This window comes from Syngnathoides biaculeatus, chromosome 12 (genome assembly GCF_019802595.1).
Source record: "Syngnathoides biaculeatus isolate LvHL_M chromosome 12, ASM1980259v1, whole genome shotgun sequence".
Taxonomy (NCBI): Eukaryota; Metazoa; Chordata; class Actinopteri; order Syngnathiformes; family Syngnathidae; genus Syngnathoides; species Syngnathoides biaculeatus.
The window spans coordinates 15,820,624-15,846,029 of NC_084651.1; the positions used below are offsets into that span (position 1 = coordinate 15,820,624).

General features: G+C 41.7%; 1 protein-coding gene across 3 annotated transcripts in view; it reads right to left on the reverse strand.

Annotated features, from left to right (window-relative positions):
• plekhh2 (pleckstrin homology domain containing, family H (with MyTH4 domain) member 2) overlaps nt 1-25,406 on the reverse strand; it is a 49,037-nt gene that overhangs the window by 13,419 nt on the left and 10,212 nt on the right. For 2 of the 3 annotated variants that reach the window (XM_061837321.1, XM_061837320.1), the window contains exons 3-21: nt 20,903-20,965; nt 18,596-18,742; nt 15,676-15,759; nt 15,030-15,111; nt 14,763-14,948; nt 10,461-11,320; nt 9,997-10,072; nt 9,830-9,924; nt 9,552-9,711; nt 8,922-9,058; nt 7,812-7,925; nt 5,129-5,215; nt 4,821-4,979; nt 4,580-4,660; nt 3,544-3,723; nt 3,351-3,459; nt 2,789-2,901; nt 2,090-2,269; nt 78-175 (exon numbers count right to left, since the gene is read on the reverse strand). In XM_061837321.1, coding sequence (XP_061693305.1) covers nt 78-175; nt 2,090-2,269; nt 2,789-2,901; nt 3,351-3,459; nt 3,544-3,723; nt 4,580-4,660; nt 4,821-4,979; nt 5,129-5,215; nt 7,812-7,925; nt 8,922-9,058; nt 9,552-9,711; nt 9,830-9,924; nt 9,997-10,072; nt 10,461-11,320; nt 14,763-14,948; nt 15,030-15,111; nt 15,676-15,759; nt 18,596-18,742; nt 20,903-20,965 — 3,011 coding nt within the window. The remainder of the gene's footprint in view (nt 1-77; nt 176-2,089; nt 2,270-2,788; nt 2,902-3,350; nt 3,460-3,543; nt 3,724-4,579; nt 4,661-4,820; nt 4,980-5,128; nt 5,216-7,811; nt 7,926-8,921; nt 9,059-9,551; nt 9,712-9,829; nt 9,925-9,996; nt 10,073-10,460; nt 11,321-14,762; nt 14,949-15,029; nt 15,112-15,675; nt 15,760-18,595; nt 18,743-20,902; nt 20,966-25,406) is intronic. The other variant, XM_061837322.1, reaches the window with a different exon arrangement.

Genomic DNA, 25,406 nt, shown 5'->3' on the forward strand with positions numbered 1-25,406 from the left:
ATAATGTGTGGTGAAAATGCAAGTACTACTATTTCATGTGAGGACTCTACTAAATCAGCTCAGTGGTGTTTTCTCACCTGGAGTCCCCATGTCTTTTGAGATGAGCTTGGAGCAGCCAGAAGAAAGGATGCTGAGGCACAAAGAGTCCAACACACAAGGCTAAAAACTGCCAACCCTGAAGAATGACAAATGGCATTTTTCATATACATATCCATCAACATAGTACGGTAAGTTTTAAAATGCAAAACAAGCTCTGACTCATCTAAAGTCATCCATCCTAGTCCATACGGTATCACTATGCAACAATTAATCCACTTTACAGTGCTCTGCAGCAGGAGAATAGTTCCTGTTTCAAAAGACTCATTCAGCTCCGGGCCATAAACAAAGTCTGAGTTATATTCCATACCATTTATTTGAGTGGCAGAGCAGCTATCAACTGTGTGATGATACATCCTAATTGTATACAATAGAAGTGATCTGTGTCTGTGTGCCTGCCTTCCCGCCCACCTGTCCATTCATTCGTTCACCCACCCATCCACCCTTCTTCGACAGTGTTTGTCCTCATTAGAATCCTAAGTGAGGTGGAGCCTTTTCTCACTGACTTTAGCCGAGAGGAGGGGTACACCCAAGACTGGGATAACAGAGGTCAAATCCTTGCAAACAAACATGCTGCCTGGGATTTCGGGCCCTGTGAAAATTTTTTTTGGCCCCTTAAAGCTAAAGTGCTTTTCCTCATTACAGTCATCTGTGAGTTGGAGCCCATTCTGTTTTTTTTTTTCTTCCCCTGTCCAGTTCAGCTGCATGGTCATGGTGGATCTGTATGCCTTTTGTGCTGTAACAATATTGCTCTGGAACAGGGAATGTTGAAATACTCCCTCTGTTTAATTTATTTGTAATTACTTCCGTTACTTATGCAAACATTTTTTGAAAATGCAGCCGGACTGGAAAGGGGTTTATGGAAAAGACGGACACAGGGAACAGGGGTGTGAAACTCAGCCGACCGAGTCTACACATTTGTCTACAAGAGACATTACAAAGTCAAAATGCATTCTGTTATGTGGACAGAGAGAGGGACAACGGATGAGGTCATGCAACAGTTAACCAATAGGACAAGATGAGAGGTGACAGAAAAGGAAGGACAAGATGTGGGAGATGAGCAAGGAAATGCTGCTGATGAGTGGTATGGTGAAATGCTTTTATAGTGTCTAAAAACCTGTAAGAAGCCATGAGTTGATATCTTAATACAACCTGTGTTATTGTTGGTTGGCCCAGAATAAGCAATACAATCCCATCGTGTATCTATGGAGCTCATTAGTAAATGTTGCTGTGCGTGAGGAAAGGAAATGTGGAATTGAAACCTCTGACCTCTATGTACTACAGTATTTAGAAAAGGTTTTCTGGGCTTACACACACACACACACACACAAAAAAAATCAAGGAAGCATTAAAAATGATTTAATGTTAAAATTATTTTAAAACACCCACACACACACACGGACATGCGCACACACACACACACGGACACACACATACACACACACATACAATACATGACTATCCTGTAAAGAGGTAACTGACATTTCCCGTAGACAATAAAAATGATGACTAGTTGTCAATCATTTACAGGACACATACATAATATACCCTTCGCACTCACCTTCCAATTATTTAGACATTTGAGTCTCAAAAGAAAAAAAAACACTTCCTGTGTGAATGCGGATGCTCCCCCTTTGCTTTGGTAGACTTTCTACAGGTACCTGAGGTTCATTCACATTCCAAAATTTGCACGTTAGGTTAATTGAAGACTCTATACTGTATTGGTCAAGTTTGGTTGTTTTTCTATATGTGCCCTGAATAGGTTGGTTACCAGATCAGGGTGCACCCTGCCTCTTGCCTAAAATCAGGTTGGAATGGCTCCAGTTTCAGTTCACTCCCTACCCGAGTGGGGATAGATGCCAACAGTGCCCTCTGTAGGTGTAATGATTGAGAACGCATGGGTGTTGCTTGTATCAAGATCACGTGATTGTAGCAAACCTAAGCACTCTTGATGATCAGGTCGCGGTTGCTACCAGGTGGTGAGAATGCGCACCTGCAGGGGGCCCGGGTGGCCGTGTGGCTGCCTCTTTTGGGTTTGTTTGATGAGCTGGCAGAAGAACTCATTCTGAAGCTCCGGGTGGGTCAGACACACCTGCAGGGCGCTCTGAACCAGGGAGACATGATAGTCGATAGCCGGGGCGTCGAGGGCCACATTTATGAACAGCTGACAGGTCTGAGAAGAAAAATAATGGGAACTTTTATGACACGGAGCACAGAAGTACTTTTACCCTAGGCCCTGTATCAACGGCAAATACACATTAAAATTGAGTAGATAAATTTCTGGAAAAGAAAATTAACAGCAGTGTCTTAGAACCAGTGGTGAGCAAGCCAGGCCCTGACCTATATTTTCAAGCACTGACCTACATTTAAAGTAGATACTAAGTTCTCATATTTAGTCACTGAAATTGTATTCATTTACTCCTGTCTAATCCTTTCATTCCATAATATCTGTCTTTGCTGCAATGCTCCCTGTAGTGTGTGTGGATATTAGATTATTATTTTTTTGTCGAATCAGACTTAATTTTCCATGTGTTGCTACCTGAATCTAATTTTGCCCAGGGCTTTAAAAACGGGTAATTATCAGAACTTTGTAACTAAATTCCCCTAGTTCAATTAACTTGGATGGCAAATTAGAACTAGGAAGAGCCCGGTTTATTGTGTACGCCTGCATACAGTATGCATAGTTCTGCACCTTAAAGAGTTTGACAGCCTCTGTTTGTAGGGCCTCTGAGGGTAACGTGGTGAGGGGAGACAGTAGAGCCTCCTTACTAAAACATAATCTTGGGTGTCTCCAGATCTCAGAGTCTGGAAATCAAAACATAAAGTTTAAAGAAAACAAATGGAACATTATGAAACAAGCACTTATTCAAATATATGGAATGTCATTTTCTCTGTACATAGACACAGATATTGTCAGAAATTAGATGGGTTTGGTTCAGAGTGCAAGCAAAATATTTTGATCAAATCAGATCTTGACGTTTGTTTTTCCACACTGACATTTGTAAGTGACCAGATCAAACTTGTTGCTCCCACAAAACTCTGAGTTGATCTTTCTGTATAGGTTGCTATGCTAATGCCATAGTCGTCAGTAGTATGGTGGTGAGGACATTTACAAAACCTAAACGTGGAAGATATATAAATAACATCATGTGATGCTTGTGGTTAAGACTATAAAATTAAAAATAATAATATGCACAGATGATACAAAACCAGATTAGGTTTGGCAGTGTGAGCAAGGCCTTAGAAATACTTACGTGGGTCTCCATCCACTTGAAAGAGTTTTCCCACCAGTTTTTCAAACTCAGTACCGATTTTCCCCATCCTGGTTCCTGCTGCAACACACAGGTGGTACAGCCACGAATCCTAAACAACACCATGGATTTTGTCATCTATTTGAACTCCATACATACTGTTTCTTATAGTGTAGTATGGAGGAAACAGACTGACCTTTTCATAATGAGATTCGATGTGAAGGTAAATTGGTTCTTGATCCAGTGGATGAATAGCAATAGTAAAAGACACTACCTGTAATCCACCCCCACATGCTTTCAGCCCATCGTCCGATTGCCCAGACCTGTCCATCTCCTCCACCTGGGCATCCCAAAGCTTAATCTGACCAAGTGGAAACTGAGAATGTGCAAACAGAACAGTCAAATCAGTAAAGACTAATTTTTATTTTTAATTGCAAGAGGGAAGAAGCTATTGGAATGTCTGTTAGTTTTAGTTTGCATTTTTCAATAGGAGGCGGCACGGTGGATCAGATGGAAAGTGTTAGCCTCACAGTTCTGAGGTCCCAGGTTTGATCCTGGACCCACCTGTGTGGAATTTGCATATTCTCCCCAATTAATGTTGCATTTTTTTGGCATGTGGGAGGAAACCGAAGTGCCTGGAGAAAACCCACGCAGGCACGGGGAGAACATACAAACTTCACACAGGCGGGGCCGGGAATGAAGCTTAGACCTCAGAACTGTGAGGCCAACACTTTATAGCTGCGCCACTGTGCGGCCTAATAATACAAATCCTGCCTTAAATTAAATTAAGGCCATTCGTAATTCACATTACCGATTACCAATTACATTTCTGTAACCTTTATTCCATCAACATGTAGTATGTAATGTTTTCAATGCTGACAAAAATATTATTTTGAATTTTCGTTTCCTGCTGTTCTGCAAGAAAACAGAAATATGGTAATTCTGTTAACCGATTAAGATGTCAATTACTATTTTTATTGTACTAAAATTTTTCACAGGAAAATGTGTTTTTACAGTTTTACTTCATGGTAAAATTATGCTTATTTGGAGCTATTCTGTCATTTTTCAGTGATAAATTACTGGCCTGAGCAATGAGTATTCAGAAAGCAATACAGCCATTATATTTTTGGGCGAAGGAAAGATACAGTTTCCAATGACTACTAACCCTAACCTAACCTATCTACTTTAACCTGTACAATGAATAAAGGCGCAATAAGATTTGCAAATTGTACCTTGTCCTCTTGGCTGCGAAAGTAGTACAGAGTTTTGCCAATTAGAGCACACCAAACCCGCTTCGAGTAGCCATTCTTTACCTGCAATTGACCCAAAAAAATGTCATTATTTCAGAAATTGCTTTGAATTCAATGAAAATAGTTCAATTAGAATGGTGCAATGTGTGTAATGAAAAAACATGTCATGCAAATATACAGTAATTGCTTTCATGTGGGAACACTTTTATAGTAAATGTGCAACCTTGATAACCCATCCCTTCATGATGGGCCGGATATCTGGCTGGGTGAAGAGTGGACTTGCAACTTTGACTCTCTGCACACTCTGGAGCACCAGGAGCCACTCATCTAGCAGGTTAGGGGAGTCTGCTTTCAGGTAGCATACTCGCTTCCCTGTCAGTATCTACACAAAACAATAATAAAAGTAGAGGAGGGGAATATGAAGGAAAAAGAAGGATGTTATAGAGTCCATGGATTCTGACCAAATGAACTTGAAACACATTTAAAAAGTTAAATAATTTATTGTTTGAAGTACAAGTCATGCCTGAATACCTGGAGCACTTGTTTTTCTTCACCTCGTGTGATGTTGCTGGTGGCGTTGACCTCAATCTGACCTTGAGGTTTCCTGATTACATCGCTCTGGGGAAACAATTTTATATAAGAACTCCCATAAACTTCAAGACAGCTCTGCACATTTAAGTAGGGGAGAAAAATTTGTTACATCCATCCATCCATTATCTGAGCACCATCTGCTCAGATAGGTGCATCTGTACTGTATATATTTGGTTACTTTAATACAGACAAACACAACCTCATATGTACATTTTTAATTACCCCCATGAGTTATTGTTTGGAGTCATCAGGTAGGTCCCTTGAAAGGCACTGTATAAATTATTATTAACTAATCAGTGCAATTGACAATGATCTTATTTTTTTAAATCACACAAGTGCATTGGTTTTTAAAAACAAACATGTTTCACAAAAAAAATAAAAAATAAAGATTTGCATCATGATCCTTGCCCTCCAAGTTCCTCCTTTAGAGGTTGGGTGGCAGCTTGTCTCGCTCTTTCCCTCTCTCCCAGCAATCAGCATCCCCTGGACTGCACATCTGTTTTCAAACAACATGCATTCCTGCTTGCATTTATTAAACCTGTCAAGTCCAGTAAGCCATCACGTGAGTATAGACATTTAATTGTGGCTCACTGGCCGACTCTCAAACTCCAAGGTTTTGTTGTAGACAAGTAACTATACGATAATCCGCATCTGTTCCATTTTTGGTGTCTCTTCTGCCACCTCACTGTCTGCTCCAGCCACATCACCAAGCTACCCTCGTGCTCGCTTCTTGTCCCGATGGTCCACCATCTAGCCTTGAATGCCCTTACCCTGAGCCAACGTGAAATAAACCATTCCAAATCTACTCCCTTTGCCTCAGTCTGCTCTTGGGTCCAATCTAATTCACATATGAGCCCCTTTAATATCGCCTAAACCAACCATTTACTCATCCATTGAGGATGGAGAAGAGACAATGAACTGTTGGCGGGTTTGAAGAAACAGCAGTCAATGTTGACTCACAGCAGAGACATCAATGATGCGTTTGTGAAGGTCAGCTACCTCATTGCTAATGAAATCACAGTGGCTTCAAAATCATTTAATGAGACTGAATTTGTAAAAACATTCAGGATGAAGGCAGTGGAGATTGTGTGCCCTGAAAGGCGCCTGCCTTTTGGGAATAAGAACTTGACAAGAAACAAAGCACAGACGTTACAGACATTACACAACTGGTCTTTTTAATCCACAGAGTTGACACATTGACCGTTACCGGAGAGCTTGTTGAGAGGGTGCCAATGAAAGCTATGACGACAGCAGTTGATAATTCCACAGCACTGGTCCCGCACTGTCAGACTGGCTTCATATTGTGTGCCCACAATGATCGCGAAAAAAAGTGGGTGTTGTGACAAAGTTCAGAGAGAAAGTGCACCAGGAGGCTTTCTGTTGCAAGTCATTATCAATGGATAACGTCAAGAAGGTTGTTATAAAAACTGTTAATTTAATCTGGTCCAGAAGCCTGAATCACTGTTAGTTTGACAGTCTTCTTTTAGAGAAAGACCAAATGCATGTGCCCTGCGATTGGCTGGCAGGCAGTTCAGGGTGTACCCTGCGTCCTGCTCGTTGACAGCTGGGATAGTCTCCAGCACTACCGTCACTCTTGTGAGGATAAGCGACTAAGAAAATGGATGGATGGATCTATAGCGTGCCATAGCACACCGAGCTAAGGAGGTTAAACCGAGGTGATGTGTTGAGGCGTTTCTTTGATTTAGGAGAAGAAATTAGAAAGTTCGTGGAAGAAAAGGGCAAACCAGTGTTAATATTTCATTCCGTAGAATGGATGTAGAACCTTGCATTTATGCTGCATGTTACAGAGCACCTGAAGAACTTGAACAAACAGCTGCTAGGCTGCAACAACGTTGTTATGCAGGATTATGAGAGTATTCTTGCACTTGTTAAGGGCACATGAGTGTTATTTTTATATATATTTCTGCCTGAGAAATGACACCCTGATACAGTTCTGTGATATACTGTACTTATGTGAATAACGGAGGTATTGTGTTCTTTTTACTCAGAATTAAAAAAAAATAATTAAATGTTTTATGATTAATAGAAATATTGGGCTCATGCTATTTTGGACAGTATTTAACCAAAGAAAAAAATTATGGTATTTTTGTTTTTAAGGTATCAAGTATATAACTTGGTATACATGGGCCACGATTTACCGGTCCACCCCTCTTGGTAATAGATTTTCCTCGATGTGGCTCCTGAGCTAGAATGAGTTTGTCACCTCTAGTATAAACACTTTTCATCAGCAAAAAGATCCTTATTTTCCGCATAAAACATGAAAACTGACTTTCTTTATGTGGTATCAATATCCGTAAAAACTTTCCCTTTAATTAGGCTTTTCTGGGAAACTAATCTAACCTGTCAATATTCATTGATATCAGTGATCTAAACATATGCAAACACAGAAAAGCTCATAAAATGTTGATTTAAAATAAGTCCTACATGAATAATAATTTGAAGGGAAAAATTGTATCCTTTATGAAGTCATTATCCAATGTCTGGGAATAACAATAATGAGGCCGAGGTGAATAGAAGTGCTGCAGTATATTAAAGAAAATCCAGAAGGTTCTTACAATGACTGCGATTCTTAGAAGTGAAACTGACAAAATGACAAACTCACTGGGGATTTATAGTAAAGAAGCTCTCCCTCTTTTAAGACAAACCAGTGTCTCTTCCAAGTTTTCTTCCAAGTCTTCATCATTTTCAGCAGGTACCCTGATTTCTCCATTGATTCCTAAAACATGCATTATTCAGAATGAGAATCACGCTAACGAAAAAGAATTGTGTCTATTATAAAGTCATTATCTCATGTCTCAGAATAAAAAAATTGAGGCGGCTGGTCTCATTGTGGTCACGTATGTTATATACACTCAAAGATTTTATTGCTGGTAGATGGTGTCATTCTAGTACTGTAGCAAAAATATACCAAACAACAAACTACACATTCTTCAGTATGTTTAGAACTTAGCAGATATACTGTAAAGGCTCATCACTATAAAATGAAAAAGTAGGTCTTTAAAAACAAAAAAATGCTGGTCTTATTTTTATGTTTTTTTTCCAATAACGCTCATATCCAGAAAACATACAAATCAGAATTCTTCAGCAAATTCTAATAATTTAAAGATGGATTCACTGCTTCCAAAATGACTTTTCTATGGACACATGGATGGTTAGAAGCAGAGATATTACTTCTGTTTTATTTCACTCCAAATATATAAACAGACAGCTTAAGTGACTGCATCATAGTGTCAGAAAAGTCAGGATTTTGGCTTTTGCATAGCAATCCAATCAAGTGAATGGGTTAAATGTTACTACAAATATACACAATAAGGTTTGTGGGTAATGCTATTGGGAGTGACATGATGTATCATGATCCCTTTGCATTTACAATTTTTAGAGAAATGTTGCATTTTCACATTTCATTCTTGATTACTCCAATGAGTGGTTGCAATGTTTAGTACAACAGTAGAATAGATTGAAACATAATAATACAACAACATTAAAAATTGAGCAGTAAATTGAATTTTAACTTTTTGAACTGACTGCTTTTTTGCAGCTTGAGCTCCCCACCTAAATGTGACCCTTGCAACGACAAATTAGTTTTGTTATCAGCTATGTGGGGAGCTATAAATGTGCTGTACTATAAATACAAAATTCAGCCAATAAAATTATATATTTGTTTTGAAAACATGGCCACTCTTGTAGTTTGAAATGCAAATACAGTACATACACTCTTGCTGTGATCACCACCAGAAAAGCAACTTTTGGGGAATTTCTGCTCTGATTCCGAGCACTCTGTATCGGTAGAATAGGCATCAGGTGGGATAGCATAGTCGCTCTCTGATGTCATTGAAGTCATGGACACAGCTGGAAATAAAGCATGAGTGGTTTTGGGTTATTGTAATGTTCAAAATATACAGTTAAGACATTTATGGTAACTCTAAAACAACAAAAAAATAGAGGTCACGTAATTTCTTCCCAATGTAAGTGACGTGGGTGGCACGGTGGCTCAGCTGGAAAAGCGTTGGTCTCACAGTTCTGAGGTCCCGGGTTCAATTTTGGACCTGTCTGGGTGGAGTTTGCATGTTCTCCCTGTGCCTGTGTGAGTTTTCTCCGGTCACTCCAGTTTACTCCCACATTCCAAAAACATGCAACTTTAATTGGACACTCTAAATTGCCCATAGGTGTGATCGTGAGTGCAGCTGTTTGTTTCTATATGCGCTGCGATTGGCTGGCAACCAGTTCAGGATGTACCCCGCCTCCTGCTGGTTGAGAGCTGGGACAGGTTAAAGCACTCCCCGCGACTCTTGTGAGGATAAGCATCTAAGAAAATGGATGGAGGGAAGTAAGTGACGTGTACCTCTTTTCAGACAGCGTGGGCTGCCTGGGTTGGTGTCCTTGTAGGAGCTTGAGGATGTGTGGGAACTGCATAACGAACCATCCTCCTCTCCAGAACTGGATGACTCCTCGGAACTGGATGATTCATCTAAGAACGGGTTGTTGCTCAGCAGGGTGGCTTTCTGCAGAGATGCAGGCGTTTTGTGTTCACAAAGACAACAAAAACATAAAATACAAATATAAATTTAACACCTTCATATGTGCAACACAGCATGAAAATGTTGCAGTTTTTTTACTTACCCCCTTCAGAGTAGTGTAAATGGGTGTGGTCATGTTTTTATATATGAGGGATGTGTATATTACAAATGCAGGATCGGAGGATTGCTGAGAAGGGTCTACAAAACAGCAAAGCTCAGTTAAACATATCAGAACTTGACTTTGTCATCACAACTGTCACACTGATTCACCTTTGGTAGCGGAGTCTGTGCACGATGTTTCAGATAGCCTGATTCCTGATTTTGCCACTGCGTAGATACGACTCTCCTTTTGAGGACAAAAACATGTTAATATAAACAACATAGTTACACTTGAACCATTCGAGCATTGGTATTCAAATTGAGGGGTATACACCCCACTTTTCATTTCAAAGTTAAACCCAGTAAATGGAGGTAATTTTACTCCCGAGCACATTCGCCCACACCAGCCACTGAAATGATCGTAAAAAATTAAATTTGATTTTTTTGTTTATTCTTGGTGGCTTGATAATCAGTGTAATTTTTCAGCTGTAAAAACGAGCAAATGAAACAGCTAAACAATGGAATGTACACTGTAGTAAGCTGTGTCTAACCTTAATGTGGAGACATTTTAATGATGAATACATGAATAGAATTTGTTGTACTGCAATGGGATTCAAATAAATTCACATCCTTACCCAGGAGGGGAGCCTGTGTAATGGGGGTGTGGGAGGTGAGCTGTGACTGTCCGAGCTTATTTCTGGACAGCCATCTGTAGGGACGGATGTGGCCTGTATGGAAAGCATTGTGGGTTCGGTGCAAGAACTGGGACAGATCTGCAGGGGCGTATCCTTGCTTGTTTCCATGTCGACCTCCTGCACTTGGTCAAGATCTGTTTCCTGTGGCTGGGAGGAGCGCAGCATGCTGAGGGCATTGCGTGTTTGCCCGTGCGCTGCCTCATTGCTGTTTGGTGGTTGGCTCATGTGTTTCTTGGCCATAGCTACATGCACCAACCCCGACCCGGCTGGGGTTCGCAGTCTGGGCTGTTTGGGAGAAGCAGGGGTATCTCGTAGGTCTTGGGGGGAGTTGGGTCGTTTGGGAGTAAGTACTGGTGTGACAATGGAGATGGTTGTGTTTGGTTCGTTGGCTGAAGATGATGAGTCAAGTCTCTGCGATTGGAATTGCTTGTTTAGCTCCTCAGAGGGGCAGTCCTCCATTGTACATTCCCCAGGTGCTCCCAGAATGCTGAAGTTGGGCCGCTCGGTAAGCTGCATGTCGTCGTCAAACAGAGAGCTGCTGTCATCAGATGCTGTCAGGTAGGCCTCGCTCCCAGCGAGACGTGACTCCAGAGGTCCTCCATGGGCATCACACCCTCCTCCCCTTTCAGCACTTGAGAGGACAGAAGAAACACTACAAGACCCAGGTCTGCTCGCTCCAAAGTCTGATGGATTCATGTTCTCATTCTCCTCCAAACGAGTATCCAGCAGTCTGGTTTGATCCGGTCTTTGGACATTGGCACCTGTGGCTGAGGAAGCACTCTGCTTACTTCTATTGTCTGCTAGAATAAACAAGAGGATATGCCTTACTTTATACACAATACTGTACAGTCACAGTATACTTCATTCGCTATACCTGCACCTAATGAGATCCAATAGCTAGTAAAATTCTGCATTAACAAAGACAATGATGTTGTTTAAAGTATTAATTGTGGTTATGGTGGTCTTGTGGTTGAAGTATACAACATAGTATACAGTACTATCTCACTTTTCACCACATACCTTTTTACATGCATGTTAGGATCATTTAAGACACTAAATTGCCCATCGGTGTGATGTAAAGTGGCGGAATGGTCATGTAGCTGTAGAGCTTTGACCTCACAGTTCTGAGGACAGGAGTTCAAATTCTGGCCCTGCCTGTGTGGAGTCTTCATGTTCTCCGCATGCCTGCGTGGGTTTTCTCTGGGCACTCTGGTTTCCTCCCACACCCCAAAATCATGTAGTGATTGGAGACTCTAAATTGCCCCTAGGTCTGATTGTGGGTGTGATTGTTGTCTGTCTCTAATCTGTCTGTCGATGTACAGAACTGTGGGAACTATGGAGGAATAAAGTTAATGACCCATACAATGAAGTTATGGGAAAGAGTAGTGGAGGCTAGACGTAGGACATAAGTAAGTATCAGTAAGTAAGAGCAACATTATGGTTTCATGCCTGACAAGATTACCACAGATGCATTATTTGCCTTGAGGATGCTAGTGGAAAAGTACACAGAATGTTAGAAGGAGTTACATTGTGTCTTTGTAGACCTAGAGAGGAACTGTGGTACTGCATGCGTAAGTCTGGAGTTGCGGAGAAATATGTTGGGATAGTACAGAACATGTATGATGGCAGCAGAGCAATGGTGAGGTGTGCCGTAGGTGTGACAGAAGAATTTAAGATGAAAGTACGACTTCATTAGGGATCAGCTCTGAGCCCCTTCCTGTTTGCTGTGGTAAAGGATAGGGTGACAGATGAGGTTAGACTGGAATCTCCTAGGACCATGATGTTCGCAGATGATATTGTGATGATGCAGTGAAAGCAGGGAGCAAGTGGAGGAACAATTGGAAAGAGGCATGCACTGTAAAGGAGAGGAATGAAGATTAGTCAAAGTAAAACAGAATTTACAGTGCCTTGTGAAAGTATTCAGCCCCCTTGAACTTTTCAACCTTCCGCCAGGTTTCAGGCTTCAAACATAAAGATAGAAAATTATTTTTTTTGTCAAAAATCAACAAGAAGTGGGACTCAATTGTGAAGTGGAATGAAATTTATTGGATAATTTAAACATTTTTAACAAATAAAAACCTGAAAAGTGGTGCGTGCAATATTATTCGGCCCCCTTGCATTAATACTTTGTAGCGCCACCTTTTGCTGCAATTACAGCTGCATGTCGTGTGTGGTATGTCTCTATCAGTTTTGCACATTGAGAGACTGAAATGCTTGCCCATTCTTCCTTGCAAAACAGCTTGAGGTCAGTGAGGTTAGATGGAGAACGTTTGTGAACAGCAGTCTTCAGCTCTGCCCACAGATTCTCGATTGGATTCAGGTCTGGACTTTGACTTGGCCATTCTAACACCTGGATACGTTTATTTGTGAACCATTCCATTGTAGATTTGGGTTTATGTTTTGTATCATTGTCCGGTTGGAAGATAAATCTCCGTCCCAGTCTCAGGTCTTTTGCAGAGTCCAGAATGGTCCTGTATTTGGCTCCGTTCATTTTCCCATTAATTTGAACCATCTTCCCTGTCCCTGCTGAAGAAAAACAAGCCCAAACCATGAGGCTTCCACCACCATGTTTGAGAGTGGGAATGGTTTGTTCAGGGTGACAAGTCGCGTTGCTTTTACGCCCAACGTATCATTTTGCAATGTGGCCAAAATTTCGATTTTGGATTCATCTGACCAGAGCACCTTTTTCCACATGTTTGGTGTGTCTTCCAGGTGGCTTGTGGCTTACTTTAAATGTGACTTTCTATGGATATGGATAAGTTTAGAGGGACGGCCAGGTTTTGGTAGATATGCTGTGGTCTGAAACTCCTTCCCTTTCAATATGATTGCTTGCACGGTGCTCCATGAGATGTTTAAGGCTTGGAAAATCTTTTTGTATCCAAATCTGGCTTTAAACTTCTCCACAATCTTATCTTGGACCTGCCTGGTATGTTCCTTGGTCTTCATGATGCTCTCTGCACTTTAAACAGAACCGTGAGACTATCACAGAGCAGGAGCATTTATACGGAGACTTGATTAGACACAGGTGGATTCTATTTATCATCATCAGCCAACATTGGAACACTCAGAGATCCTCACTGAGTGAGTTTGCTGCACTGAAAGTAAAGAGGTCGAATAATATTGCAAGCCCCACTTTTCAGTTTTTTATTTGTTAAAAAAGTATAAAACATCCAATAAAGTTCATTCCACTTCACAATTACGTCCCGCTTGTTGATTCTGGACAAAAAAAATTAACATTTTATATTTTTATGTTTGAAGCCTGAAATGTGGTGAAAGGATGAAGAATTCAAAGGGTCCAAATACTTTCACAAGGCACTGTATGTCTGTGAAAGAGAGGGGTGGAGTGAGGAGAGTGAGGTTCCAGGGAGAAGAGATAGCGAGGGTGGATGACTTCAAATACTTAAGGTCAACAATCCAGAGCAATGGTGAGTGTGGCTAGGAAGTGGAGAAACGGGTCCAAGCAGGTTGGAACAGCTGGCGGAAGGTGTCTGGTGTGTTATGTGACAGAAGAGTCTCTGCTCGGATGAAGGACAAAGTTTAGTGCCGAGGCCAGCCGCGATGTTTGGATTAGGTGGCACTGACAACAGGAAGCAAAACTAGAGATGGCAGAAATTAAGATTTTGAGGTTCTCTCTAGCAGTGAGCAGGATGGATAGAATCATAAATGAGCTCATTGAGGGACGGAACAAAGTTGGATGCTTTGGAGACAAGGTTCGAGAGAGCAGACTTCGATGGTTTGAACATGTCCAGAGACGAGAGAGTGAGTATATTGGTAGAAGGGTGCTGAGGATGGTGCTGCCAGGCAAAAGAGCGAGAGGAAGTCCAAAGATAAGGTTGGCGGATGTTGTGAGGGAAGACGTGAGGGCAGTTGGGGTTAGAGAGGAAGATGCAGGAGATAGGCTAAGAGATGACACGCTGTGGCGACCCCTAATGGGACAAGCCGAAAGGAAAAGAAGAAGACTGTTGTCTCTCTCCATGTGCTCTCCGGTTGGCTGGCAACAATTTCAGTACCCTGCCTCCTCCCAGATGACAGCTGGGATTGGCTGCACTCCCGTGACCCTTTTGAGGACAGGGTCAGAAAATGGATGCATGGATGGATGGATGTGATGTAAAGTGAGCATAGTTGTTTATAAGTGCAACGTGAATGGCCAGGGACCTTTCCAGCGTTTACCCCGCCTCTCACACAAAGTCAATTGCAATGGACTCCAGCTCTAAGTGAGCCTATGTAAAGAAGCATTCTTACCAATGCCGACCCTGCCTTCATTCTCTTCCTCGGTACTGAGGCTCCTCTGGGAGGGAATGGGCCCTGTCAGAACCTGTGCACTCTTCCCTCTCACCTGGAAGCAGCCAAATGTCAGGCTGCTAACCCGGTGGGCTTCACCTGGCCTGCACAGAACTATGCGTCTACCCGAACATTTCTGCTCAAATTCTGAAAAATGAACAATGAATGATATAGCGTATAATCCGGTATTTGAAAAGATGCATGTACAGCTTTAGATCTTTCACTGACCGTCAGTTTTCTTCTTTAGCTCATTAATTTGTGCTTCCTGTTGTTTGTTGGTTTTTCTTAGTGCAGCATTCTCTACCTCAAACTGAGGAAGAAACAAGTAGTTCAGAATCACAAACTGATTATGGAAAAAAATGCATTGTTCAATGACCTTAAATATTTTTTTTGTATTATTATTATTTTTATTATTTTTATTTGGACCTCTTTGGCTTTGAGGTTAAGCAGAAAGGAGAATCTGTATCACTTTTATGATGGAACAGTTTTTAAGATGCCATTGTAGTTCTTTGTATTCTAAAAGAATTTTATTGAAAATTCAGTCAATCAAAGTTTTAAAGGGGAGTGACAAAAAACAAACAAACAAATGAGAGACAGCGAAAGATAACTAAACATAGAATGGGAAGACAAAAGACAGAACATTAGCTGTAACAAAGATGAGTGAAGTAAATATATGCCGAGTAGAATGACACATTAGATGGGATTCAGGTGCTGTATGGGGCAGTAGTGATACACCCTGTGAAGAAAGGATAGGACGGAAAGCATTGGACAGGACATGGAGCAAATGGGTCGCTATGTAAATTCTAAACATCCATAGAAACACAGCCCAAGAATGTCAAATCAATGAAATCAGTGTTTTCCCCATTTTCGCTACCTCTGACAACTTCAGCAACACCCATTCTTTGATCTTTGCTGCTTTCTCTTCCACAGTCTTGGCATCTCGGAGCCTTGACTGTTTCTGTTGCAAAGAAAAAAGTCACAGGTCACAGAAGCACAAACAAAACTTATTGTTCTGAAAGTGAAAACCGATGTAATGCCAAATACTGTTGAAAAGTGATGCTGTCTTTATAAAGTATTCTTTTAGCTATAAAATCATTTGTAATTTGATATAAGGTGGTCAACCATGTTTTTGTGTGTGCAATGCATTCAATGATTGATGATGTAATGGCTGGTGTTTTGCTGCCGTTCATTGCTGCGCTATATATTAGTTAAATGTTTAAATCTACACACTTTTATTGTAAACCGTCATCCATTCCAATAAAAAAAAAATGCTGCCTTCTGCCAAACTAAAGGCAGCCAGGCGCCAAGGCTGAACTAGCCTGAACTACTGTGCAATGTGTGTGTGTGTGTGTGGTTTCGTGAATGACCCATGAGTCTGCTACTGGTTTTCCAGAAATTAAAAATGTGAAATAATGTACACAAAGTTGCAGCTCACAGTTAATCTAAATGAACATAAGGTTACATTTAGTGTATTCTGAAAATAAATAAATTAATTAATTAATAAATCTATCCCAATTGGTTTTGCATTGTGTTCTGGGTTACAAAATTGCCAGCAAGCACATATTGTGAGGGGAATGTGCAGACCATTGAGCTAAACGGCCACGGCCCGGTCGCCAATACCTTCTTCTCAGGATCTGGGAGTGAGATAATGCCAGCCACACAGCCTAGTTGGCTCCAGTTTCAATTCAAAATTCAAAATCAGTTCCACCCCAAACCAAATAAATTGTAAATAAACCATCAAATATTGTGTTTTACATCAACAATTATCGATATTCATCATGTACAATGTCAAAATAGATGAAAAAGCGAAGAGCCACCTGTCATGAGCCAGGTTGGACCACGGCCAAGAGGTTCCCAGGAAAGGATTAGATGAACAAGATTTGGGCTCACAGGGCAAAGGCACGGGACCGCGCAATTAAGTCATCGAGACTCATTACGAGGTGGGAGAATTTGCCTTTATTGTCTGAGTTAGAATGAGACAGGTGATAATCCGAAAAATCAGAGTTAAAAAAATATGCGGTGGTGAGCGAGTCGTGGTCGGGAAGGTAATCATGACACGCAGGCGGTGCATGTGGCAAGGAAGGCGAGGACGACATCACGGAGCCTACCCGGATAGGATATACTTGGTTCTGCGGGAGGCGGTGTGTCTGGCGTCGTCCCGGGCGACGCCAAGTCTTTCCTGCTGGGTCCTGTAATGCCCAGTGTGTTGTTCGTTGTGCCCTGAGTCTGTGAGTGTGCTTTGTGTTATTGAGAATAAAACCCATTGATCATCACGTCCTCGCCTTGGAGTCATGTATTTGGGTCCTTCACCGCACCAATGGCATGTGACAGAACGAACTGGCCAGACATGGACCCCGAGAACTCAAAAGGAGATTGACACGAAACCTCTGGGCAAGTGGCTTAAAGAATTCAACGCCCAACAGACATGGCAGGCCGAAGAATTTGCTGTTTACTGCCGCCATCACAAGAAGCAATAGGCGTGTAGATTACGCAATTTCCCCCCAGAGGGTTTTATTGCAGGAGACTCACAGACTCAGAACACAACAGACTGGCAAATGCCAGTCACCAAAACTCCAACTTTAATACACCATCTAATTACCGTCAACGTGCAACAGCTATGAGCAGTGCCAGGTGTCCCCTCTTGGCCGTGGTCCAGCCTGGCTTATGACAGCCACCAAATGTATCCAGGGCTGTAGGCTAAGTTCAAAATGAATGGAGTCAGTATGATTCCCGATATCTGCAATCACGCTTTTACTCTTACCAAAATCCTTTCTCTTTGGCAACCTTCTTCATCCTTCACTGTTAATCTATCTTTTTAATGGTTCAATAAATGTGATAAAGTACTAAATTTACAGTGTTCGTCACTTATGTCCGTCATGTTTTCAAGTTAAATGTCTGAGATTGACAGCCTGATGTACACACTCCAATCTTGGACCACAATTACTCGGTTAAATGAGGCATCCTCTTTGATGGAGATAATGACGCTAACTCAAAGGATATGTTCACTTTTACTTGACTCCAGTAAATACAGTCAGTGTGAGAATGAAATAGAGGTCTTAAGATGTCCACTTCTTCAGTCATCTCTGACAAGCAGCAGCTAAAAAGACACTGCTCAAAAAGACTAATTTGAGCTGCTTCACACCAGTCATCTTCACTTTCATATCCATTTTCATTGCTGGTTTTGTCTCTCTGTTCATGTCTTTATTCACACTGGCTCAAACTGAAATGGCGAGACAGTGTTCATCACTGCTGTCAGCTGCTTTTTTCGGCTACTGGTAAAAACATTGGTGAAACTGAGCACACTCCCTTCATACATCACCATCCAAAATGGATTGCAGTGCAAATAATGGTGGCCTACCCAGAAAAGAAAAAGTTTGTAAAAATATATATGGAAATTATTTCCGAAAACGGTATCTTATTGTTATGTTACTTTAATTGAAAGAGACCATATTAGAAAAATATCATAACAATTGGGGTACCCTTTAAGATTTAAACCGAGCAGCTGGTAAAAATGAAACATTACCCTGGGAAACAAAAAAAAAACAAAAAAAAACAACAAACAAACATTTGAGTTGTACATTTTTGGGTAAAAATACAATATTTGGAGGATATTGTGCGCTTGCTGGTTTTCATCATACACTTTAAAACCTCTACAGGTGTACTTTTAACCTCTATCCAAACATTCCAAAAGCATGCGTATCTGTAGTCCGACATACAGTTGTTACAGAACTGACTGCAAAAATACCAATGTCACATTTTTTGTGTGCGTGTATGTGCGCATGTGTATGTTTTACCTGCTCTTGCAGCTGCTGCTTCAGCTGGGTGATGACGTCTTCCTTCTCCTGCACTAAGGCCTGGATCTCTTGGCAGCGCTTAAACCAAACCTCTGAGTCTTCCGACTGACCGTCTGGAGCCCTCAGCTTCTCCTCCATCCACTGCACCTGAAGTTGTACACAGGCAAACTCAAAATAAAACATTCAATATTTTATTTCCAGCGGCCGTAATTCGTATTTTAGACATCACCGTTTTTCCCAATAAATACATTTTAAAAGGTGCTGTTAACATAAAATTTTTGACAGATGTTGGGAACAAGCCAAGTAATCCATACATACAAAGAAAGTACAACAAGTGAGATCAGAAATTGTGTGTCACAATGTCAAATGACACAGGGACAGACAGACAGATAGATAGATAGATAGATAGATAGATAGATAGATAGATAGATAGATAGATAGATAGATAGATAGATAGATAGATAGATAGATAGATAGATAGATAGATAGATAGATAGATAGATAGATAGATAGATATAGATAGATAGATAGATAGAAAGCTATGGGAGACTGAAGGAGGGAAGAAGCATTTACTTACATGACGTTAGCCGTGCAGTGCATTAAACCAGCTCACAGTACAGACTAAAATGAAGTTTAAATTTCTCACTTTTCATTGTAAATATTATTTAAGATAAGTATTGTAAATCCTGATCACTGCTCTGAGTTCACTGTTGACATGATTTCTCCTTGGTCAACTGCTGATGGTTGGAGTGTTCAGAGTGTAGCAGAGTATAAACAGAACAGCCAAAGTCAACTCAATATATCACTGGACTTGCAGCCTGGTGGAACCAGTGGGCATAGGAGCACAACCTGATGGAACCATTCAGCACTACAGACAAGGGCCAATGAATATACTGTTATTATGATTTTGATATGATTTGGGCAATTCTGTAGCAACCTTTGGGGGGGCAGATTGAAATGATGTGGACCATGGGGCGTAGTCTGCCCACCTCTGGTCTGGCTTCCACTTCTCTTTCCCGTAACTTCATTGCGTGGCTCATCAACTTTATTCCTTTATAGTTCCCACAGCTCTGCAAGTTCCCTTTGTTCCTAAAAATGGGAACACTTTTCCTCCATTCTTCCGGCATCCTCTCACCCACTAGTATTCTGTTGAATAAATTAGTCAAAAACTCCACAGCCACCTCTCCAAATTGCCTCCATACCTCCATTGGTATGTCATCAAGACCAATTGCCTTTCCATTTTTCATCCTATTTAGTGCCTTCCTAACTCCCCCTTTCGAATCATTGGCACTTCCTTATCCACCACACTTGCCTCTTCTACTCTTCCTTTCTCTTTCATTTTCTTCTTTCATCAACTTCTCAAAGTGTTTTTTTCCATCTATTCAGCACACTACTGGCACCAGTCAACACATTTCCATCTCTATCCTTCATCACCGTTACCAACCTATAGAGATCCTTTTCTCCTTCTTTCGTGTCCAACCTGGTGTACACGTCATCATATGCCTCTCTCCAAATAAAATGTTTTTAAAAAAAAGAAACAAAACAGGGGTCATTCATCACGTCGCTTGATTTAGGTTTGGCCAAAAAAATCGTTCCCGCAGGGAGATTGATTGACATTTCGTTTGACCAATCCCGGCCTCTTCTGACATTGGCCTGCGCATGTGCACATAAAGATGGGTTCGAGCAAACTGGCTTTCTATTTACTGTCTGTCTCTTGCTTTCTCCATGCCACTGCGATGCTACCCCTAGGCCCCCACCACACATCGCAGCGACGATACATTCATAAACCCCCACTGTCGGTAGATCGTTAGAGGCTTCCTGCCTGAAAAGTGTCCTCATAAGGATTGCGGGAGTACTGGAGCCTATCCTAACTGACATCAGAAAGGAGGCAGGGTACACCCTGAATTGGTTTCCACCCAATCACAGGGCACAAGGAGACAGAAAACAGTCGCACTCACAATCACACCTTGGGGCAATTTAGAGTCTCCAATAAATGCATGTTTTGGGGATGTGAGAGGAAATGCATAGGCAGCAAGGTGGAGCAGCTTAATAGAATTGGCCTAACAGTTCTGAGGACCGGGGGTTCAAATCCCCGCCCCGCCTGGGTGGAATTTGCTTGTTCTCTCTGTGCCTGCGTGGGTTTTCTCTGGGGACGCCAGTTCCCTGGCCCTGTGATTGGCTTCAGGGTGTACACTACCTCCTGCCCAATGACAGCTAGGACAGCTCCAGCACTCCCATGACCCTTGTGAGGATAAGTGGCTCAGAAATTGGATGGATTGATATACTGTTATATTTTTACTGACTTACCTGCTGCTGAGAGGTGAAAGCTCGCTTTTCTGCATCAATCACTTGTGTCTCAAGTTGTTGAATCTATGACAGATCAGCAAATTAACCACTTGTGTTGCACTGCTGCTTTCAAATGCGCAGCCAGTGAAAGTAAAAATAAAAAAGCAAAGTAAAACTTACAATGACTCCAAAAATTATAATACATACATAAACCATATACATACATACACAACACAATGAATATTGAGGTAAAGTAAAAGTGAGATAAACGTAATAACAGTTCTATTTTAAGCGTAAGCAGATTTTTGGAAGAGAATTTAGGCTTCTAACCCCTTGATGGTGTGAAACACAAAAACAATATTTACTTGGTCACACAACACAAAACTAAGCATATTGCAAAATCGTACATACCGATGCAGGTTGACAAATGGTATAAGATGAACAATGATGAACGCTGTGACCTGGTCAATTGATTTTCCTTGCTTGTTTTTTATGACCAGCGTTATTGTACATTACTATAATTTCTAATGGCCCATAATATAGTTTTGAGTTTTTTGAAAATTATATATTTTTTACAACTGATGATGATGGAGCTGAAATTTTAGTTGTTCATATTTGTGTGAACGCATCATCAATAGGGTAAATCTAATCTGTCACATGATGGTCTAAACCAAGGGTGCCCAAAGATGTCATCCATCTCATTGCTTGATTTAGGTGTGGCCAATACGTCGATCGCGCCGGTAGGTTGATTGACATTCGGTTTGACCAATCCTGGCGTTTTCTTACATGTCCCTTCACATGTGCACATAAAGGTGGGCTCCACCAAGCTGGCTTCCGATTTACAGCCTTTCTCTTTTTTTCTCCACGGCACTACGATGCAAAAAGCGTGGGTACCCCTGGTTTAAACCCATTATATATTCCTTATTGCCAAGTTATTAGCGCAGGTGAACAATTCAGTGCTTGGTGATTTCTACAGGAGTGTTTCCAGATGCTTCCAATGTATGATGTCAAAGAAGTGCATAAGTTTCCTTATGTACCTTGGTGAATCCGAATTATTATTCAACCTTTGCAGATTACCATGTTTTGAATGACTGACAATCTTTACAGATTTATGGTTATATAAAGGCAAACATATAGTCAAACACTATTGACAAATTAGACTTTACTTTTCACTAAACATGCATGCTTTTGTAATGTGGGAGGAGGGACAAGAGAACAGGGAGAACACACAAATTGCATACAGGATGCATCAAGTCAAGACTCAAACCCAGAACTCAGACCGGTGACGCAGACATGCAAACAACTATAGGAAAGTAAGAAAGCATGAAAGCTGCCAAATCTGTAAAAAGGGAGAAATCAAAGAAATAATTTGTAAAGGTAGATTAGTTAAAAATATGTACACTTGGTGAAGCTCTCAATTTACCATTCGATCTACGTTCCTACCCTCACTTACGGTCACGAGAGAACAAGATCCCGGATACAAGCGGATGAAATGATTTTCCTCTGCAGGGTGTTCAGGCTCTCCCTCAGGGATAGGGTGAGAAGCTTGGTCATCCTGGACGGGCTCAGTGTTGAGCCACTACTTCTCTTCATTGAGAGAAGCCGGATGAGGTGGCTGGGGCATCTGATTCGGATGCCTCCCGAACGCCTCTCTGGTGAGGGGTTCAGGGCACGTTCCACGGGGATGACCCAGGGCACGCTGGAGAGACTACCTCTCTCAGCTGTCCTGGGAAAGCCTTGGGATGGATGAAGTGGCTGGGGAAAGGGAAGTCAGGGCATCCATGCTGGAGCTACTGCCCCCGTGACCCGACCCAGAAAAGCAGTAGAAGATGGATGGATGGACTTTTGCAGTTTAAATAACTCTGAATTGACTGAACTGATTTGAAAATGAGACTAGACATTAATTCCCTGTTGTTTCATACAGTAATAGTATGTTTCCAGTAAAGTGTTGGTAAAACATAGGCCTACAAACATTCTGAATCTTAAAATTACAAGAGTATTTCATACAGCTACATCTCTACTCCAGGAGACATTAAAGCCTACTACATTCACAAGCATTGTGGACAGTTGAAGATGCCATGGCGGTGCTCCCGCTTTCACTCTGCTTCTGTTCATACCAACAAACTAAACTCCCCTCCCTGTACTAAGAAGTTGCCACACCCTGCCAAAGCATTCATAGTTTCCACAAACCAGACCTCCTCTGGCCACATGGCCTTTTTTACAGCTTAACCCCCATTTTGTGTCACTATAATTTTCGAGGAACTGCTTCTTACTGCATGTGTTTATGAAATTACCTCACTGGAGTGGATGTGTCCACACCAGTGGGTATTAATGATTGTATATACAGATAGGTGCTATTAAAGGTCTTGGTTAGTAAAGCATAGTTACATTCCTTTGTGGCTCTGAAGATACTGTCTATATATTTTTTTATTGAATGGATTGAATACCAAATACAAGTAGTAAAATAAAGGAGCTCATTCTGTTTGTTGTGAATAAACATGAAAAGACTGTAACTCAGATTTATCGACTAATGCTCTTCCTCTCATCACTGCATGACAAGCCACACATCAGTCTAAATAGCAGATATAGCATCTGGCAGAGAGAAGCATGCTAATTACAAGGCACCAGTGCTCCATGGTTTTTGCTATACCTCAATTTATACACAGACATACACGCACACATGCGACATAGCAACATACAAAAACACAGTTTATTATTCCCGAGATTTTATATGGGCAGAATCAGTTCGTGTGTATATATGCAGTTTATGTGGGAATAACAAAGAGATTTTGGGTTTAAAGTTGGTTTGACATTACAAGCAATATTATACACATTGAACGTGAGTAACCTTGGTGAGTGTTGTCGTCACTTCTCCCATCGCCCCATAACCACTTCTCTGTCACCTCTGTGGATGATTTCCTGTTCATAGCCAAACTAAATTGACTTCCATTCCTGGAATTCCACAACTGTCGCTCTGTGTTCAACCTCGCCTGAACTCTGGCGATCCCTCCCCCGTCCACAGCCACCTCACAAAGCCTCTTTCTCTACTGCTATAACCTGCATCCCCTGAAATATATTACCTACAGACATAGACAGATTGAGGACCAAAAAGAGCTGGCCCAGTTGGATGTTACTGACATTAAATGCTCACAAAATCCCTTCAAATATAGAGTTGGAAGATTTTTACACATTACATTCAAACCAAAGAGAAGGTTTATGGATGTGGTGAGGGAAGACATGAGGGCAGTTGGGGTTAGAGAGGAAGATGCAGGCGATAGGCTAAGATGGCAAAAGATGACACGCTGTGGCGACCCCTAACGGGACAAGGCGAAAGGAAAAGAAAAAGAAGAAGACTGGCCACAACAGTAGGTACACCTGCACAATCAAGTGCAGTTTTGACTTACACTGTCAAGGGTCAGGGAAAAATATATTTAGTATTGTATCTGTAGTCACTCTGTCAGACATTTCTAATAAATATAAAGTGGGCCTGTCATGAAATGGAAGATTTTTGGTATATTATTCATGGAAAAACCCACAGCCAATATGGTCCGATGTGTTTTTTTACCACAAAACATGATTTTGACGTATACAGCTTTTTGTAACTCCCGCCATGAAAATCCTCTCAGGGATTTGTTTTCGAGAAGCAGGAAGTTACGTAGAGGACAGTGGCGCCCCCTCGTGGACTCGTTTGTTTCCATTAGTTTTACCTCTGGGAAGGTAGCTTGTTGTTCCTTTGTGTTAGCCAAAATGCCGGCTCATTGCATTGCTGGACTTTGCTTGAACACTCGGGAGAATGGAATTACCCTTCATAAGCTTGAAAGAGACCCTGTTCGTTGTGAAAAATGGATTGCACGGGTGTTGAGGACAAGAGCTTCATGGGTTCCAAATAACAGGTACGTGTGTATACAGCTACTAAAACAAAATAGTTTGGGGCAGACCACGTAATCGATCTCTCTCATAACGTAGCAAAAGATCCGCGTATGAAATGTGTCGATGTGCGCGTCGCCCAGCCAACATTGTCTCACTCACCCTCGTCTCGGTAGTGTTCATCGCGTACTGTGGCGGCTTTGAACATACCCCTAAAAGCACCATGGCTCGGCTCCACCTCCTCCTTATATACCACTGTGCCGAAAATCAGCCACACCGGCTGAGGCGCCGCGTTTGGCGGTCACAGCTTCTGCGAAGGCTGCGCGTCAAGCTTTGCGATGGCGGCGGCTCTGAAGAACCCAGCTGAGAATGCGTTACTCAGTCGCATAAAGCGCCCTGGCTTGACTGTGTTGCTCAGTAGTGCGGCGTCTGTGAGCACCCGCCTAAAGTAGCACCACTCGGCTCTGTCATAAGCTACACCGGCCAGCTGCGATGAGCTGCGATGGCTCATCTCTGACGCGGAAGTGGATCGGACGGGGATGCAGTTTGGCCGTGATCGCATATCATCTGAATATGGCTTGAAACAATAGTGTAATATTGCCCTGAGGGCTCGAAACAATAGTGTAATATTGCCCCGGTAACTTCACTCGGTTGTGTG